Below are 19,499 nucleotides of genomic sequence, written 5' to 3'. Positions count from 1 at the left end.
GCTGGTGAGAGAGCTCTTGGATGGAGGAGTCACCAGCCTGTAGCCCTGGGAGTAGATGAGTGTCCAGGGAGAGGTGCAGAACACAGATGAAAGAGGTCCTGGAGTAGAACCCTGAGCGGCTCTCAAGGGAGGGCGAGGAAGGTGAAGGGGCAGAGAGAGCCAAGGGAATGCTCAGGAGTAGCCACATGCAAGCCAGTGAGCGTAAATATTTCAAGGTGGAATGCAAACGGTATCTAATGGCCCCAGAGGGGTCAAATAGGATAAAGATGATATGTATCCGTTGGATTTGGATGCAGGGACATTCTTGGTGGCCTTGAAGGTGGAAGCTGCATGGTAGTGGGCTCAGGAAAGTGTGAGAGGAAAGAAATGGAGTGGAGCTAACTGTTTTAAGAAGGTTGGTTGAGAAGAGGAGGTAGCTGGAGTTGGGAACACGTGAGAGGTTTAGACAATTTAAAATGCTGTGACAAAGAGGTAGTGGGAAGGAGAGTTGAAGAAATAGGAGGGGGTAATCAAGAGGGTATCCATGAAGGAAGAGGAGAGAAAGTCTTTAGATCAGTGGTTCCAACTCAGACGTCTACAGGGCCAGGTTGGTAAAGCAGATGAGTAAGGTGGGCTATCTGGGCTAAGGGGAAACAATGCAAAATCCTAAGGGCCTGGGGCTAGTTGTGAGGTTTGTCAACCATCGCCCCGCGCTTTGCAGTGCCTACTTCTGGGAGGATTACACATCCTTACCCCACTCACCCCGGGGCTTGTTTTGGTCAACTGGATTTGACCAGATGTGCCACGTGCCAGGTCTGAGCTGAAGTTTTGGGAGTTGGTGCATGGTGTTCTCTGCCTTTTGCTTTTTTCCTCTCTGCAGTGAGAATGTTGTGTCCCCAGTAAGGGCTGTTCCTTCAGCCTGGGTGTTGGAATAAAGGTACATGAATCAGAGCTATAGCTAATCCAGTGTAAGCCATGAAAGAGAAATAAATCTCTGTGGTAAAGCAGTGTTTGTTTGTTCTTTTTGCTGTGCCATGAGGCCTGGGGGATTTTAGTTCCCCAACCAGGGCACGCCTGCAGTGGGAGCACCAAGTCTTAACCCCTGGACTGCCAAGGAGGTCTCAGGGCAGTGGAGTTCTGAATCCATTATTTATCACAGCGAAACTAATACAGGAGTTCCACTAAAACTATATTAAGGTAATTTTTACTTCTACAGTTTAAAAAATTCAGAAGTTTGACAGCACACTCTTAACTGAGGCTGAGAACACAGGCTCTTTCATACATTTGGTATCACTTCATGGATGTTGGCAATGCTTACTGAGGTTACAAATGCAGGTGGCTGTAGTCAAAAAGCGGAGAAGGCAGTGGCACCCCACTCCAGTACTCTTGCCTGGAAAATCCCATGGACGGAGGAGCCTGGTAGGCTGCAGTCCATGGGGTCGCTAAGAGTCGGACATGACTGAGCAACTTCACTTTTACTTTTCACTTTCATGCATTGGAGAAGGAAATGGCACCCCACTCCAGTGTTCTTGCCTGGAGAATCCCAGGGACGGGGGAACCTGGTGGGCTGCCGTCTATGGGGTCGCACAGAGTCGGACACGACTGAAGTGACTTAGCAGTAGTCAAAAAGACAGACAATAACAAGTCTGGCAAGTTTGCGGAGAAATGCAAACCCTCGTGGCAATATAAAATAGCGTAGCTACTTTAGAAAACATGTCAGCAGTTCCTCAAAAAGTTAAATGTAAAGTGTGTGTGTGTGTGTGTGTGTTCAGTCACTCAGTCATGTCTGACTCTGTGTGACCCTATGGACCTCAGCCTGCCAGGGTCCTCTGTCCATGGGATTTTCCCAGGCAAGCATACTGCAGTGAGTTGCCGTTTCCTTCTCCAGGGGATCTTTCCGACCCAGGGATCAAACCCACATCTCCTGCGGCTCTTGCATTAGCAGGGGGATTCTTTACTGCTGAGCCACCAGGGAAGCCTGGAATGTATATACCAGACACTGAATAAATACTAAAGAAAAGAAGGGCTCCAGAGTGCAGGTGACAGAAAGAGTGAGTTTGAATGGCTTTTTATTTGCTATGAGAAATTTGAAGTGAGAGGGAAACGGAGAAGATTGATGGGTCAGTCATTTGAGAGGTGTGGAAAATTTTGAAATAATAGCTCCAGAGACTGGAGGTAGAGCTGTCAATAGCAGAATAGTAATGTTCCAGGCAGTGCTGTGTGTTCAGTCAAGTAGGGTCACTGCTGCTTTTTGCCTCTGAAGATGGTCACTACCCTCGTTACAGTCCTGGGAATTCCCTTCACCTCTCTCCTGCGTTGCGCAAAATTTGACGTGGTCTGATTCTCTGTCCTTTGTCCATGACCTGCTTTGGTGTGTTTGTTTAGTCTTGTCTCTGGAAGTCTTTGGATTCTCTGTTGTTCTGAAACAGTATTATAATCTGTCTTTCTGTTGGTCATTCAGTGGATCTTTTTGGTCTATCCTTCGGTTCTATAAAGGTTTTCTTTTTTTAAATTTTTATTGTTTTCCTCCTTTTTCCCCCCGCCCCTTCTCTTTCTGTAACTTCTGTTAGTTGACTCTTGAGACTTTTGGAGTGATCTTTTCTAAAGTTCTTTTCTCTTTTACTGCCCATCTCTTTATATTTTATCTGCTGTGTGATTTTCTTGACCTTGTCATTTCAGTTGTCATAGTTTTAAAACTCTAGAGCTTCTGCTTCTCTGTGTAGCAGTCTATTTTTCTTAGTGGATTCAGTATCTTCCGTTTCCTTCTGCTTCCTGTGTTTCTCCTCTTCTACCAAATGCCAGTTTCTCTGTTTTTGCTTCTGTGGTTCACATTAGGGGCTTTCCTCAAATGTCCTGTGGTCCCGGACTGTCTGCTTTCATTTAAGAGTGAGGCACTATGGCATACTGAAGGCCCAAATGCATGTAGGATGTATTTATTGGGTTGTGAGCTTCATGGACTAGGGATTGGTCAAGGACTGAAGAGTCTCGTTGAGGTCAGTGTCTCCAGAGAGGGAACGCTGTAGTCTCCTGGAAGCTTTACCTCTGGCCGCTGACTCTGAACATTGGTTGGGAGAAAGGAGTTGACTCCATAGGTTACTTCCTCCTAATCTTTTCCTTACAGTGCTTCGTCCTCACCTCCTGCTGTGCTTGACATCCTTAAGTCCCAGACTTTCAGTTTCTCTACTTCCAGCTTCTTTGGAATCTGGTGGAGGAGAGGGGAGTCACTTGGCTGAATGGGCAGGGGAGGAGAGTGAGGGTCTAAATGTTCCTTTTAGAAATTTTCATCTAATTTTCATGTTTTTAGTTGTGCTTCTCCGTCCTGTCTTCCAGGATACCTAGCGTTGTAAATTCCTAAGCCTTTCTGGGCCTTTGCCCTAATAATCAGTTTATATCCCTCTGGCATAGCCCCCTACAGATAGACTGACTTTGACTTTCTGTTATTCGCTGAACCAGTTACCACTTCTCATCTGCTTTCTCTCCTCTACAGTTACTGACATCTCTCACCTCCTGTCTCTGTTTTATTCTTCAGGATTTAAAATTCCACTGATGTAATTTTAGTGGGGTTTCAGGAAGGAGTAGTGGTAAACATATGTGTTTAATCTGCCATGTTTAATTGGAATGAGCACAGAGACCATGAATTTATAGCAAAACCAATTTGAATGTTTAGGTGGTTTTTCACTAGCAGAATCCACAGTCTGGGTGGATTTGGTAAGAGAAGGACTGGCCAGCTGGAGTGGGATCCTGCCAGGTGAGTTCGGTGGAAGGACATTAGGGCTAGAGAGTTGAGGATTTTGGACAAAGGGTGGTTGAAGCAGCGGACTGTGCACCCCGGGCTGTGTAAATAAAGGGAAGAAAGATACAAACGAGTCGATGGTTGGAGGAATTTATGAACTGGAGATCCTGTGAAGTCAGAAAAACTTGTCAGTTTCCAAATGAACCCTACTTGGCCCTTGCAGCATCTTCTCAGCCAGGGGTGAAAGCGCCCTCCCTAAGTGTATTCTTGTTTCTTGGCTTTGTTATTCTATTTTAGGGGTTAATGTCCCTCTTGCTTCACCACTTCTTCCCACCATTGCTTTTTAAAAAAAAGACTGTGTGTGGGCAAGGGCTGTTCCCTTCCTCACATCCCCAAGACAGGATTCTGTACGGAGTGTGAGGGCACGGATGCCTCATCTTCCCATTACCCCTGGAGGAAACTGGGCATTCAGAGCCCTCACCTTTTGTTTCTTTCTTATAAGCTATTTTTTTAATTTATTTTTTATTTTTGACCGTGCTGGGTCTTCATTGTGGTGCAGGCTTTTGTCTAGTTGCAGCAAGCGAGGGCTGCTCTCTTGTTGCAGCGCTTGGGCTTCTCATTGCAGTGGCTTCGCTTGTTGCAGAGCACAGGCTCTAGCGCACGCGGCTTCCTCAGTTGCAGTTCCTGGGCTCTGAAGCCCAGGCTCAGTGGTTGTGGCACATGGGCTTCGTTGCTCTGAGGCATGTGGAATCTTCCTGGATCAGGGATCAAACCAGTGTCTCCTGCATTGGCAGGCAGATTCTTTACCACTGAATCACCAGGGAAGCCCCCACCTTTCATTTCTGAGCAGTAACTTTGGTCAGATGGATACAGAAGGGGCTGGGTGGACAGCCACGTCTTCCATGCAGACCTCTCTTCAGAGCTTTGGAAAGAGCCCCCGTCCAGGCTGGGGTCTCCCTTTCTTCACCAGTCGTTCCCTCCTTGCAGCCTGTTTTTTGCCCTACTGGCCTGCTTGCCATATCCAATGGCTTGAGCTGATCAACACCAGCAGATGTCTTGGTGGTTCTCTCTTTGAAGCCCTTATTTCATAGCAACAGGCCCTGAGGTGTCCTCACTCCTGGCCCAGAGGTGTTTGCACCACAGCAAGCTCTGGCTGAGGGAGCCCTGTGTGAGGCTGTGGAGCATGGCAAATTAGGATGGGGGCTTCAAAGTCCAGAGCCAACTCAAGACACATGCTGGCTGTGTGACCTGGACAGGTTATATCCATACTGTCTCTGAAATCTGTTACCTCATTTTTTAATAAAATTTTTTTATTGGAGTGTAGTTTGTTTATAATGTTGTGTTAGTTTCGGATGTTCGGTTCATTCTCTCAGTCATGTCCGACTCTTTGCGACCCCATGGACTGCAGCACACCAGGTTTCCATGTCTGTCACCAGCTCCCGGAGCTTGCTCAAGCTCATGTCCATCGATGATGCCATCCAATCATCTCATCCTCTGTCGTCCCCTTCTCCTCCTGCCTTCAGTCTTTCCCAGAATCAGGGTCTTTTCCAGTAAGTCAATTCTTCCCATCAGGTGGCCAAAGTACTGGAGCTTCAGCTTCAGCATCAGTCCTTCCAATGAATATTCAGGACTGATCTCCTTTAGGATGGACTGGTTGGATCTCCTGGCTATCCAAGGGACTCTGAAGAGTCTTCTCCAACACCACAGTTAAAAAGCATCAATTTTTCAGCACTCAGCTTTCTTTATGGTCCAGTTCTCACATCCATACTTGACTCCTGGAAAAATCATAGCTTTAACTAGATGGACCTTTGCTGATAAAGTAATATCTTTGCTTTTTAATATGCTCTCTAGGTTTATCATAGCTTTTCTTCCAGTTCTCCAGGCAAGAATACTGGAGTGGGTTGCCATTCCCTTCTACAAGGGATATTCCCCACCCAGGAATTGAACCCAGGTCTCCTGCATCGCAGGCAGATTCTTTACCATCTGAGCCACCAGGGAAGCCCTAGTTTCAGGTGTGAATCTTATATATGTGTATAAGATTCAGAAGTGAATCTTATACACATAAATATATATTCACTCTTTTTTTAAAAAATAGGATTCTTTTCCCCATGTAGGCCGTTAGAGAGTATGAATAGAGTTCTCTGTGCTATGCAGAAGGTTATTGTTGGTTATTTATTTTGTATGTAGTAGTATGTATATGTCAGTCCCAACCTCACAATTTATCCCTCCCCTGCCGCATTTCCTCATCTTTAAATGTGGGTCATAAGCTTACCCTCGATGACTGTGAAGGTTAGACTGATGCATGTTAAGTTCAGAGTGAGGCATGTGGTGAATACTTCTATGGGGCCTATTTTTACCAGCCTCTGCACCTGAAATGCCCCGTCAGGGGAGCCAGAGTGAGCGCTGATGAGGGATCGAGTCTCGTTCTCAAGGCTGGCCTGCTCCTCTGGTTTCCCCAAACCCAATCTACTGGGGAGAAGTCTAAGCTGGTTCCTTGGGGTCCAGTGGCTTCTGACAATGGATTGTGTCAGATCAGTCCACTTTGAGGTTGATTCCTCCTTTCCATGTTTTCTGGATCTTCTTGCCTCCTCATTTGGGGGTTCCCTAGGCCTTGGTTTTGCCCCTCTCTCCCTGGCCATGTCTCTGAGCATTCTCTCCCCTGGGGGAATGGAGCCTATCACCAGGCTTCGGTTATACCCCAGCTCCCAAGGGTGCTTTTCTCTCACATCTCATCAGAGCACTGGACCTGACTTCCTCCCAAATGAGTGTTTGTAGCCCCAGTCTCCTCCACTTGGTTGGGTATTTCCAAGAAATAACAATTTTGCTTTCCATCTAGCTTCCGCTTTGCGCATCCCTGTTTTTCTTAGGGGCACTGTTCTTTTTCCTGGGGCTTAAAGCCCCAGGGTCATCTTTGACCCTTCCCTCCCCTCCAATGTAGATTCCGTAAGTGTTGAATTGAGCGTAAACCGGCAAGTGGTTAAGCCTGCGTGCTCCTCTGCCTGTCCTTTCCTACCCACATCTCCCTTGTTCACACGTGGGTCACCTCTTTCCTGGCTCACACCAATGGCCTGTTCATTCTTCCTCGTCCGGCTGCCATACGCTGGTCTTCTGAGCGCGTCATTTTCATCCTGTTAACTCGCCACGAAATCTTTCAACGGCTTTCCATTTTCTGCAGATAAAATCTAGATTCCTGGCCTGGCTGGTACTCAAGGCTGTCCATAACTCGTGCAGCCCTGCCCCCCTCGCCTTTCTCTCCATCATGTCCTTGCAGATCTTACCAGTGGCCAGGTGCCTTCATGGACCCGAGAATCAACCACACTCACCCCCAGTGTCAGCTCGTGGCCTTCCTCCCCTGGCCCTGCATGCCTCCTATTCCTTCAAGACACAGCCCCAGTTCCCCTGCAGATCTTCCCCTGTCTTCAGCCTTCATCCCTCTCCTCTTCTCCTGAGTGGCGCTGGGGGTCAGCATCTAGATGGTGCCGCCTCCACCCGCACCCTGGTGTGAGCACAGTTGGTGCTTACTTTAGACAGCCACTCCCTGTTTCTTGAGCGGCTCAGCCTGCAAGGCACAGGACTCTACTTGTTTATCGCACTGCTACCCTCAGTGTGACCGTCTTTCTTCCTCCTCTTCAAAGGAGAGGGCTTTAGAAATCAGGACAGTTCTGAGAAGACTCCAGGGGTTGGGATGCAAAGAGATTGGTCTCTGAAAGTGAAAGTTGCTCAGTTGTGTCCAACTCTTTTCCACCCCATGGACTGTAGAGTCCATGGAATTCTTCAGGCCAAAATATTGGAGTGGTTAGGCATTCCCTTCTCCAAGGGATCTTCCCAACCCAGGGATTGAACCCAGGTCTTCAGCAGTGCAGGCGGATTCTTTACCCATTGAGCCACCTCTGAGGCCTGCCTAAACCATTTTACCTCCCTAGTCTTGTTCAGGTCGCTCCCCACCTCAGCCTCTAGGGTCAGCTGCTGCAGTTTCCTGCCTCTGCCCCACTCCCCGCTCTTATCTCTTAGCCGAGCAGCCCTCTCTCATCCCCTCTCCAGGCCCTTGGGTTCCGGTGGGAAGTCCGATGTCCTGCTGGTTCTCCTCTCTGCTCCCCTCCAGCCTGAAGTGGAGGTGGCACTTGTTTCTGCCTTATATCTTCTCTCCTCACTTCATCGTGTCAGCTAACGATTATTCAGGAAACTTATCTCAACCTGCTGGCCCTGTCCCAAATCTTTAGGGCAAGGGTCATGAGAGTGATGTCACGGTCATGTGATTGCTGCCTATACCTTGCCCCCTCTGCTTCCCTGGTCCTAACACTTTAAAAAGCCAACTGTGTCCCCTGCCTCCAGTTTATCTGGACAGAGACCAGAGCAGAAAGGTAAGCTTCTCACCTTTGCCTTCGGTGAACAGGGGCCACTGGATTCTACCTGCTTAGCACTAACCTCCTTTTTCTTTCCCGCCCATCTCTGCCGACTCTCTCCCTAGACGCTTTCACTTGCCCTTACCTGTACAGTGAAGGCTGGGCCTTAGGCCCATTCTGGAGTTGAGGAATGCATTAGATTAGGTCTGGGTGGGGTCCACAGGCTGAGTAGGGAATAACTCCTGCTCTGCTCACAGATTTTCTCCTGATGGCTGACTCTCAGCCTCTCCTCTCCCTTGATGGGGACCCTGTGGCTGCAGAAGCCTTGCTCCAGGACGTGTTTGGGATTGTGGTGGATGAGGTCATTCGAAAAGGGACCAGTGCCTCCGAGAAGGTGGGTCTTTGCTCCCTCTTCCTCCTCCTGTCCATCAAACCTGACTCAGACATTTCCCCCTCTGTCCAGGCTTCTCCCCAGAACCCATCACCGCCTCACTGTGTGCTTCAGGGATTGCATGCTGGATCAGACTGTGTTTATTTATCCTTGTTCATGTGCTGCGTGGAAAACATTCCAAACTGGTGTTGAGTGCCAGTTTGTGGTGTCTATTGTCTGTTGAGATGTGGTTTGAGCAGCCAGTTGGTTGCGTGCCTCGGTGCCCCCGGAGTCTCCTGCTGCTCTCCTAGGTCTGTGAGTGGAAGGAGCCCGAGGAGCTGAAGCAACTGCTGGACTTGGAGCTGCGGCACGAGGGCGAGTCACAGGAGCAGATCCTGGAGCACTGCCGGGCTGTGATCCGCTACAGCGTGAAGACCTGTGCGTGTGGGGCTTGGGGGAGGCGTGTCTGGAATTTGTGCCCAGCTCCACTCTGAGCCTGCGTCCCCCTTCTCCAGGTCACCCTCGTTTCTTCAACCAGCTCTTCTCAGGGTTGGATCCCCATGCCCTGGCCGGGCGCATTGTCACAGAGAGCCTCAACACCAGCCAGTGAGCCATCCCAGGACCCCCGCCCTCCACCCCACAAAGGATTTGGGTTTGCGGGAGACAGACCCCGGGAGCAGGATAGGAGAATGGTGTCTGCCCCCGTCTCTTTTCGGGGAATCTCTGCTGGCAGAGTCTTTCCCCTCCTACCCATTCGGGTTTCCTTTCCCAAACTTTCTCTTGTATCCCGGCTCCAGTGTTTTCTCATTCTTTCTTTCCTGGTTCTTTGTCACCAGCCCAGCTGTCTCTTCAGCCCTTCCTTTCACTCACACTCTCCACCTCCTCTGAGAGTCCCTCCCAGTCTCTTTCCCACTCTCATCATTCCCTCTCCTGGCAGGTACACGTACGAAATCGCCCCTGTGTTTGTCCTCATGGAGGAGGAGGTGCTGAAGAAACTCCGGGCCCTGGTGGGCTGGAGCTCTGGGGATGGGGTCTTCTGCCCTGGTATGTGAAGAGGAGGGGGCCTTTTCGAGAGTTCCTCCTCCCCCGCCATCCTCTTTCTCTGGGTTGGCTGGGAGGGGTGATTCTCCTTTGTTTCTTCTCCAACTGGGCTTGGGCCAAAGCAGAGAGAAGCTGCCCAGTCCCCTGTATTCTCGTGTTTGCCAAACAGTCCATGGGATTGGTGCCTGCCGTCCTGGTGGGGGGTGGGAGTGGCTCCTGGATCGGCCCAGGGTGAGGAGCAGGGGTGATCAGGAGATCTGCAGATCCTGCCATTCTGGGTCACCAGCATGCCATTTGTCAAGTCCTCGGAACCCGTGGCCCAGTAGCCAGTCACTTGTGCTTCTGGGTGGAGAGATCAGGAGAGCCAAGCTCCAGTTTGCCAAGCTCCCACTGCCACTCCCTCTCGCCACCACCCCTTCCTTCCCTGTGACAGGTGGCTCCATCTCCAACATGTATGCAGTGAACCTGGCCCGCTATCAGCGATACCCAGACTGCAAACAGAGGGGCCTCCGGGCACTGCCGCCCCTGGCCCTCTTCACATCGAAAGAGGTGGGAAGAGGCACAGGCCTACCCTGGGCTCCCAATTCTAATGTCCAGCCAGCTGGGTCCGGGACCCGTGACTCAGCCTGCCCAGACCCTTCTCTGAGGCTGGCCTGCCCCATAGGTGGATGTGCTTCCTTCCACCAGAGGGGCTGTGTAAGGGCCCTTGTCACCTTGCCTGCTGTCTGGGGTAGCGGAGGGGCATCCAGCACAGTGTGCACGGTCCACACCCTTTCTCCTGAGAGTGTGGTCCATGGGCCAGTGGCATCACTATCACTTCTTGTTTCTTGTTGTTTAGTCACTAAGTTGTGTCCGACTCTTTGCAATCCTGTGGACTGTAGCCCGCCAGGCTCCTCTGGCCGTGGGATTTTTTAGGCAAGAATACTGGAATGGGTTGCCATTTCCTTCTCCAGGGGATCTTTCCCACGCAGGGATCAAACCCGTGTCTCCTGCAATGCAGGCATATTCTTTACCACGGAGCCACCAGGGAAGATCAGTATCACTTGGGAGCTTGTTAGAAATGCAGAATCTTTGGCCCCCGTGCAGACCTACTGAATATGAATCTGCATCTTTACCAGACACACTGGTGATTTGTAGGCATGTGAATGTTTGAGAAGCCCTGGTCTACAGGGTCTCAACCATTTAACCAGTCTCTTTCCTCCCCACCCTCCCTGCCCTCTTCCTTCCCCCGCAGTGTCATTACTCCATCAAGAAAGGAGCCGCTTTTCTGGGACTTGGCACCGACAGTGTCCGAGTGGTCAAGGCAGATGAGAGGTGAAGGTCCTTCTGTCTGCGTGGCTCAGACCCAGCCTGGCACAACATGTCTTCCCCTTGCCAGAAGCTCTGGCCTTGGGCCCACACCCTGGCGGACTTCTCTCCCCGCTCTCTTCCCTCCGAGCTGCCTCTTCTGTCTGCCAGTGCCTGCTGGAGTCTCCGCCCTGTCCCCTGAGATCTGTTTACCCCTCTTAGGGAAAATCAACATTGTGGCCTCCGCATTGCTAACCACATGTTACCCTGCTCTTGAAAGTTCTGCCGCCTAGCCTAGAGAATCTATTACTTCTCTACCCACTCAGTTTTCTCTTCTAGAGGGAAAATGATCCCTGAGGATCTGGAGAGGCAGATCAGCTTGGCTAAGGCCGAGGTGAGTGAGTGAAAGGCGCTGGGGCAGTGGAGCGGGGCCCCTCTGCTCCTTTCTTGGAGGGTCTTTGACTGGCCCTGCTCAAGGCTCCCCTCCTCCCTCCCCCTGCACTCTGTGCCTGTCTTCCCTGGCGGGCTGAAGTGATCCCTCCCTCCCGAGTGATCCCAGTCCTGCTGAGACCCACAAGCAGGATCAGACCCTGGGACAAGGGCAGAACTGAGTCTCTGAGTAGAGTCCCAAGGAGCACTGCAGGGAGGATGTTGGGGACCTGGAGGGTAGCACAGAAGGTTTCTGTGAGTTGGGAGGGTCTGTGCAGGGCTAGCAGCGTGGACTTGGAGTGATGGGAGGTGTGGAGGCCCCTTCACCTGGGGGACACAGAGATACTGCAGCCATCTTAGAGGGCATTTCAGCACTGTCTGTACCATTTTTAAATGTATCTATCATGGGAAATAGATGGGGAAACAGTGGAAACAGTGTCAGACTTTATTTTTCTGGGCTCCAGAATCACTACAGATGGTGACTGCAGCCATGAAATTAAAAAACGCTTACTCCTTGGAAGGAAAGTTATGACCAACCTAGATAACATATTCAAAAGCAGAGACATTACTTTGCCAACAAAGGTTCGTCTAGTCAAGGCTATGGTTTTTCCTGTGGTCATGTATGGATGTGAGAGTTGGACTGTGAAGAAGGCTGAGTGCCGAAGAATTGAGGCTTTTGAACTGTGGTGTTGGAGAAGACTCTTGAGAGTCCCTTGGACTGCAAGGAGATCCAATCAGTCCATTCTGAAGGAGATCAGCCCTGGGATTTCTTTGGAAGGAATGATGCTGAAGCTGAAACTCCAGTATTTTGGCCACCTCCTGCAAAGAGTTGACTTATTGGAAAAGACTCTGATGCTGGGAGGGATTGAGGGCAGGAGGAGAAGGGGACGACAGAAGATGAGATGGCTGGATGGCATCACTGACTCGATGGACGTGAGTCTGAGTGAACTCCGGGAGTTGGTGATGGACAGGGAGGCCTGGTGTGCTGCGATTCATGGGGTCGCAAAGAGTCGGACCCGACTGAGCGACTGATCTGATCTGATCTGATCCACTGACTCAGAGTCCTACTACTAGGATTAGCCTAAAAATGTTCATTACAAAGTGCTTAGAATTGTGTGCACTGGGGCAAAGTATAAAATTTTAAAAAACATTTTAGTATTCATCAGTAGATAAATTACAGTGTATCTGTGTCAGTTTCTTCCTTTGCAACATGAGCATGATATAGAACTAATCAGAGTTGTTACAAGGCTGAAATTAATGGTATGTAAAGCACATGAAAATGCCTCAACTATGTACTTTAAGTATAAATTTTAAAAATATGTTTATATCGCCACATGCAAATAGTTGCAGCACCATTTTTTTTTAAACTTTATTTTGTATTGGCATATAGCCAGTTAACAATGCTGTGATCAGATCAGATGAGATCAGTCGCTCAGTCGGGTCCGACTCTTTGCGACCCCATGAATCGCAGCACGCCAGGCCTCCCTGTCCATCACCAACTCCCAGAGTTCACTCAGACTCACATCCATCGAGTCAGTGATACCATCCAGCCATCTCATCCTCTGTCATCCCCTTCTCCTCTTGCCCCCAATCCCTCCCAGCATCAGAGTCTTTTCCAATGAGTCAACTCTTTGCAGGAGGTGGCCAAAGTACTGGAGTTTCAGCTTCAGCATCATTCCTTCCAAAGAAATCCCAGGGCTGATCTCCTTCAGAATGGACTGGTTGGATCTCCTTGCAGTCCAAGGGACTCTCAAGAGTCTTCTCCAACACCACAGTTCAAAAGCATCAATTCTTCGGCGCTCAGCCTTCTTCACAGTCCAACTCTCACATCCATACATGACCACAGGAAAAGCCATAGCCTTGACTAGACGAACCTTTGGAATGCTGTGATAGTTTCACGTAAATAGCAAAGGGATTTAGCCATACAGATACATGTATCCATTCTCCCCCAAACTCCTTTCCTGTCCATGCTGTCACTTAGCATTGAGCAGAGTTCAGTCGGTCCTTGTTGGTTATCCATTGTAAATATAGCTGTGTGCACATGTCCATCCCAAACTCTGTCATCCTCCTTCCCCCATCCCCAGCAACCATAAGTTTGTTCTCTAAGTCTATGCGTCTCTTTCTGTTTTGTAAGTTTATTTGCATCATCTCTTTTTAGATTCCTCGTATAAGGGATGTCATGGGGTATTTCTTCTTCTCTGTCTGACTTACTTCATTCAGTATGACGATCTCTGGGTCCATCCATGTTGTTGCAAGTGGCATCATTTCATCCTTTTAATGGCTGAGTAATATTCCATTGTATACATGTACCACATCTTCTTTATCCATTCCTCTGTCGATGGACATTTAGGTTGCTTTCATGTCTTGGCTATTGTAAACAATGTGCAGCACCAGTTTTTGAAAATGTCTGTTTTTCCCCAGCGAATTGTCTTGGCATCCTTGTTAAAACCCAAAGAGTGTTTAAGTGAGGATTTATTTCTAGACTCTCAGTCTATTCCATTGATCTGCATGGCTATCCTATTGACCACACTGTCTTAATGTAGCTTTGTAGTAAATTTTAAAATCAGTGTTTGTGAGTCCTCCAACTTTGTTCTTTGTCAGGATGGTTTTGGCTTTCTAGGTCCCTTAAATTTCCGCTTGAATTTTAGGCTCAGCTTGTCAATTTCTGCTAAGAAACCAGTTGGGATTTTGATAGGGATGTGTTCAATTTGTGGATCCATGAACATGGAATGCCTCTGTTTATTTAGGTCTTCTTTTATTTCTTTTCAACAGTGCCTTGTAGTTTTCACAGTATCTGTTTTGCATTTCTTTTGTTGAATTAATTCCTAAGTATTTTGTTATTTTCAGTGTTCTTATAAATGAAATTTTCTTGTTCCCATTTTTGATTGTTCGTTTCTAATGTGTAAAAATACAACTGATTTTTGAATATTGATCTTGTACTCTGCACATTTGTTAAACTCATTTATTAATTCTCAGTCTTTTTAATGGGTTCCTTAGGATTTTCTAGATATAATATGTTATCTGTAAATACAGATAATTTGCTTTTTTCCTTTTTAATATGGATGCCTCTTATTAAAAAAAAACTTAATTTTCTCTTTAATCACAAACTGGACAAGATTGGCATTAACGCCGTTTCATTTGTTTGGCTGTGTCAGATCTCTGTTGTGGTTCGAGGTTCCTCTCTAGCTGTGGCACAGGAGCTGTAGAGCGTGTGGGCTCAGCGGGCTCAGTAGTCACAGTGCGCTGACTTCATTGCCTGTGGCATCTGGGATCTTCGTTCCTGGGCCAGGGAGTGAACCCATGTCCCCTGTATTGGAAGGCGGATTCTTAACCACTGGAATACCAGGAAAGTCCCTGGATGCCTTGTATTTTTTATTTTAATTTTTTTTAACCTAATTGCCCTGCTAGAACCTCAGCACCGAGTTGAATAGATATGAGGAGAGGAGAGTGAACATCCTTATCTTGTTCCTGGTCTTAGGGGGAAGGCTTTCAGTCTTTCACCATTGAGTGTGATGTTAGCTGTGGGGTTTTTGGTAGTTGCCCTTTATCAGGTTAAGAACATTCCCTTCAAATCCTTTTTTTTTTTTTTCCTGAATGTTTTTATTGTGAGGATTTTGTCAAATGTTTTTGTATGTCCACTGAGATGATCACTATACCACATTGAGATGTGGGGTTTTTTTCCCTTTATTTTATTGATAGGATATATTATATTAATTGATTTTTGGATGTTAAACCAAACTTGCACTCTTGGGAAAAATCCCACTTTGTCATGGTATATGATTCTTTTTCTGTGTTGCTGATTTGGGCTTGCTAGTGTTTTGTACTCTTTCCTGGAAAATCCCATGGATGGAGGAGCCTGGTAGGCTGCAGTCCATGGGGTCGCTAAGATTCGGAGACGACTGAGCAACTTCACTTTCACTTTTCACTTTCATGCATTGGAGAAGGAAATGGCAACCCACTCCAGTGTCCTTGCCTGGAGAATCCCAGGGACGGGGGAGCCTGGTGGGCTGCCGTCTCTGGGGTCGCACAGAGTCGGACACGACTGAAGCGACTTAGCAGCAGCAGCAGTGTTTTGTAGATTTTTATGTCTTTATTTAGAAGAGATATATTCTATATTTTTCTTGTGATATTTTGTCAGTTTTGGTATCTGGGTAAAACTCATTTCATAGGATGAATTCAGAAGTGTTCCTTCCTCTTCTGTTTGTTTTGTAAGTTAATGAAGAGCTGGTATCAGTTCTTAAATGTTTTGTAGAACTCATCAGTGAAGCCATCTGGGCCTGCACTTTTCTTTGTAGTAGTTTTTTTAATACTAATTCAATTTCTGCGTAAATTTTATACTATTAGAATATTTAAAATAGTATTTTGATCTTCAGTAAGACATTCAACTTTTTTGAAAGAGTATAAGCTTTGGAGATAGACTATTAGACAGACCTAGGTTTGAATTCTATCTCTGGAGTTGCAGCTCGGGGCCAAGTTTCTTAACACCTCTGAACCCTAGTGTCCTCACTTGCAAATTGAAAGGGGCAGTAACACATAGTAAGGTTGCCAGGGCCCAGGTCAGGCCTGTGAAGAGTTTCTAGAGCTCAGCGCCAGGCTCTGGATAGCTCTCCAGATGAGTTCTCAGCCTTGGGCTCCCTCTTCATTCTTGCCACAGGGTGCCGTGCCATTCCTGGTCAGTGCCACCTCTGGTACTACAGTGCTGGGGGCCTTTGACCCCCTGGAGGCAATCGCAGACGTGTGCCAGCATCACGGGCTGTGGCTGCATGTGGACGTGAGTTGGGACGGGCCTAAGAATGGGGTGGGCTGGGCCAAGGCCAAGGCCCATATTGCTCCTTCCGCTCCACAGGCTGCCTGGGGTGGAAGCGTCCTGCTGTCACAGACACATAGACATCTCCTGGCTGGGATCCAGAGGTGCGTATGGCCCCCACACCCTGACCTGCACCCTTCAAATCCTTGATCCAGAGAACACTCTTGGGCCAGGGAGCTCAGATGGGAATAGGGGAAGGAGGCTGGTGGGAGGGAAGTGGGAGAGATGATTGATTGGGGCTGGGATATTAGACATCAGATTTGGGAATTCTCCTCTGGGCTGAGGTGAGACCAAAGCCCCTTTTACTGGAGATCTGGAAAGGGTGGGGAGGCTCTAATTGGGCAGCTTGACTGGGAGCTGGCTGACCCTGCTTTGCTCTGCCCACCCCAGGGCTGACTCCGTGGCCTGGAATCCCCACAAGCTCCTCTCCACAGGCCTGCAGTGCTCAGCTCTTCTTCTCCGGGACACCTCGGTAGGTCTGCTCCTGCCCTGAACCTCTGTTTTCTCTTCTGTCTCACCTGGGGGGAGCTTCAGGCCTTACCATAGTTTCCTTACCATCCCATCTGAAGCTGATTATCTGTGACCACCCTAATCCCCGGTAGTGGGCTCTCTCACTCCCCCTGTCTTCGGGCAAAGGAAAAACTTCCCAACAAAAGTATAATCAGAGGGATCCTGGGTCATTTGGGAACTCTTGAGTGTTGGAAGAAAACCCAGAGAAAGGGTTTCAGTAAGCCGGCAGCCATCCCATCAGTACTGCATGATTCCAGGGAAAGAAACATGTGGACTGAGCTAAGAAGTCACCCAGCGCAGCCCTGGGGGGGAAGCTCGTGGGGTAGGGGGGGAGTCTGACTGTCCCCCCACCCTCCGCAGAACCTGCTCAAGCGCTGTCACGGGTCCCAGGCCAGCTACCTCTTCCAGCAGGACAAGTTCTACGATGTGGCTCTGGACACGGGAGACAAGGTGGTGCAGTGTGGCCGGCGTGTGGACTGTCTGAAGCTGTGGCTCATGTGGAAGGCACAGGGCGAGCAGGGGCTGCAGCGCCGTGTGGACCAGGCCTTTGCCCTTGCCCGGTAGGAGTGGGCACTACAGCCCTGCACCCCTTGCCTGCTCTCAGTGTCCTCTTGGTTCACCCTCTCTGTCGCTTCTGTTTCTGTATTTCTGCCTTTTCTCCTCCACCCATGATTTCTCACTCTCTGATCACAGGTACCTGGTGGAGGAGCTGAAGAAGCGGGAGGGATTTGAGTTGGTCATGGAGGTATGACCCACCCTGTGCTCTTCTGCATCCTCCGGCCCCCTGCCCCCAGCCTGTGTCTCACACCAAACCCTGATGGGAGAAGAGGGGCGGTGAGAGGGGAACGGCCCCTCTTCCTCTGCTTACACCTTCCCCCTGTTTATTCCTCCCAGCCTGAATTTGTCAATGTGTGTTTCTGGTTCGTGCCCCCCAGTCTGCGCGGGAAGAAGGGGAGTCCAGATTACAGTGAAAGGCTGTCTAAGGTAGGCTTTCTCCCTGCTCTGGTTAACCAGTGCAGCTGGTGTGTTTCCGCCCCCTGCTGGCTGTAAGCGGCATGGCAGCCACCTTTGCTAGTCTTGCTCTGATGTGGGGACAGTGAACCAGAAGATGACACCCGCTTGTCCCCACTTCTGTGAGCCTGGGGGATGGAGAATAAGGTATGCTTCTATAAAGGAAGAAGAAGACAGAGAGGGACATTACAGAAGTCACCAGTGTGCAGTACATAGACTGGCTGTGTGGGGCGTTCTGGGAGCTGAGTGAGGCAGAAAAGTCTCAGTTTTACTCACTGATACCGGGTACAGAACAACCCTGTCAGGCCAGGAGATATGTCCTGGCCCCTAAGGTTAGATCGGTGCTAGGGGTGGCAGATGATCCAAAAGGACAAGAATATTCTCACCCTTAAAGTAAAGTAGCTCAGTCGTGTCTGACTCTCTACGACCCTATGGACTGTAGCCTTGCACGCTCCTCCGTCCATGGGATTTTCCAGGCAAGAATACTGGAGTGGGTTGCTGTTTTCCTCTCCAGGGGATCTTCCTGACCCAGGGATTGAACTCAGGCCTCCCGCATTGGGGGCAGACTTTTTACCATCTGAGCCACCAGGGAATCTCACCCTTAAGGAGTCACTCATTTAGAAAACAAGCATTACCTATTTGAAACCGGTGTGTTCAAGGCAATCTTGGAAATTATATATTGGATCACAGGGTGCAGATAAAAAATGTTATAGGAATTCAGAGAGGGGAGAAGAAGGTGTCAAGGATGATGAAGGCTTGAAGTTAGACTGAAAAAGCGGTGGTTGAGATTCAGCAAAAAGTCAGGATTTAGCAGAAAATGGCCCATGTGACAACTTGGAGAATGATGAGATGGAGAAGAATGCAGGAGGTAGAGAAGGTCCAGTGGGCCAGGTGTGGTGGCAAAGGTAAATAAACTGGGGCCACGGTCAGAATCCAGGCAGTGAGTTGCTGTCTCTGGAAGGCAGCTAGGTGGAGAGAGATGCAAGTCGGGGAACCCATCCCTTCCCCTGACCCCAGGCTGCAGCTAAAGGGTCCCTCCTCTCCTCCCGCAGGTAGCCCCAATCCTCAAGGAGCGCATGGTGAGGAAGGGTTCCATGATGATTGGCTACCAGCCCCATGGTACCCGGAGCAACTTCTTTCGCATGGTTGTGGCCAACCCTGCACTGACACGGGCTGATGTGGACTTCCTGCTGAACGAGCTGGAACGGCTGGGCCAGGATCTCTGAGTCGCTCCACCTTGCTGCTGGCCTGGGCCCCTCCCCCCAGCCTCGCCATCTCCCTGAACCTCCTCCCTACCTTCTCAAGAAGAAACTCACTAGGAAACAAAGCTGCCTTCATTTTTATGTGCTTTGACCCGCTAGCTCTCCTGTAAATTTTGGGCTGGCCAAAAAGTTGGTTCTGGTTTTTCCTCATAACATCTTATGGAAACACCCAAATGAACTTTTTGGCCAACCCAATATTTTATATTAAGAGGATGTTTAAATAAATGGTATGATATCTATATGGTAGAATATTACTCTGCCATTTAAATTGTATTTACAAAGAGGACTTTTATAGATAGGAGAAAAATAATTTTAATACAATGTTATGTTGAGAAAGCTGGATATGACTGTATATATGGTAATATCTGACCTGTATTCAAAAATACATAGGAAAAGACTGATGAGATGGAATATGCCAAAATATTAATAGTTTTACCTGGGGTGGGATTATAAGCAGTTTGAAAATGAACTTCTTTATGCTTTTTGTGCTCCCTGCTTTTATGATATAATGAATATCTATTATGTTTATAATAGGAAAATAATAAAAAAATTTTCAGCCATATTATTTAGATATATTGTAAAGTTTGTTACCTTTCAACAAAATAGTGGGGAATGCAAATTCATTAAAAAGGTATACTAGAGGCTAAAAATAGGGGAAAAGTTTCCCAGAAATCTTGAGTGGGAGGAGAAAGCCCAAAAGTGGAGTTGCTCTGAAGTTAATTGTACT

General features: G+C 48.6%; 1 protein-coding gene across 4 annotated transcripts in view; it reads left to right on the top strand.

The window, feature by feature from the left end:
* Window positions 1-19,499, top strand: part of CSAD (cysteine sulfinic acid decarboxylase) — a 27,435-nt gene extending 7,936 nt beyond the window's left edge. For 3 of the 4 annotated variants that reach the window (XM_070370856.1, XM_070370855.1, XM_070370854.1), the window contains exons 2-15: window positions 8,313-8,449; window positions 8,737-8,863; window positions 8,941-9,031; window positions 9,363-9,469; window positions 9,900-10,015; window positions 10,701-10,780; window positions 11,093-11,147; window positions 15,837-15,953; window positions 16,029-16,093; window positions 16,380-16,461; window positions 16,860-17,059; window positions 17,193-17,244; window positions 17,394-17,483; window positions 18,563-19,499. In XM_070370856.1, the coding sequence (XP_070226957.1) occupies window positions 8,324-8,449; window positions 8,737-8,863; window positions 8,941-9,031; window positions 9,363-9,469; window positions 9,900-10,015; window positions 10,701-10,780; window positions 11,093-11,147; window positions 15,837-15,953; window positions 16,029-16,093; window positions 16,380-16,461; window positions 16,860-17,059; window positions 17,193-17,244; window positions 17,394-17,483; window positions 18,563-18,736 (1,482 nt within the window). In that variant the 5' untranslated portion in view covers window positions 8,313-8,323 and the 3' untranslated portion in view covers window positions 18,737-19,499. The remainder of the gene's footprint in view (window positions 1-8,312; window positions 8,450-8,736; window positions 8,864-8,940; window positions 9,032-9,362; window positions 9,470-9,899; window positions 10,016-10,700; window positions 10,781-11,092; window positions 11,148-15,836; window positions 15,954-16,028; window positions 16,094-16,379; window positions 16,462-16,859; window positions 17,060-17,192; window positions 17,245-17,393; window positions 17,484-18,562) is intronic. The other variant, XM_070370857.1, reaches the window with a different exon arrangement.

The sequence above is a fragment of the Bos mutus genome, chromosome 5 (genome assembly GCF_027580195.1).
Source record: "Bos mutus isolate GX-2022 chromosome 5, NWIPB_WYAK_1.1, whole genome shotgun sequence".
In the NCBI taxonomy this organism is placed as follows: domain Eukaryota; kingdom Metazoa; phylum Chordata; class Mammalia; order Artiodactyla; family Bovidae; genus Bos; species Bos mutus.
This window is presented reverse-complemented; position numbering and strand designations above follow the sequence as displayed.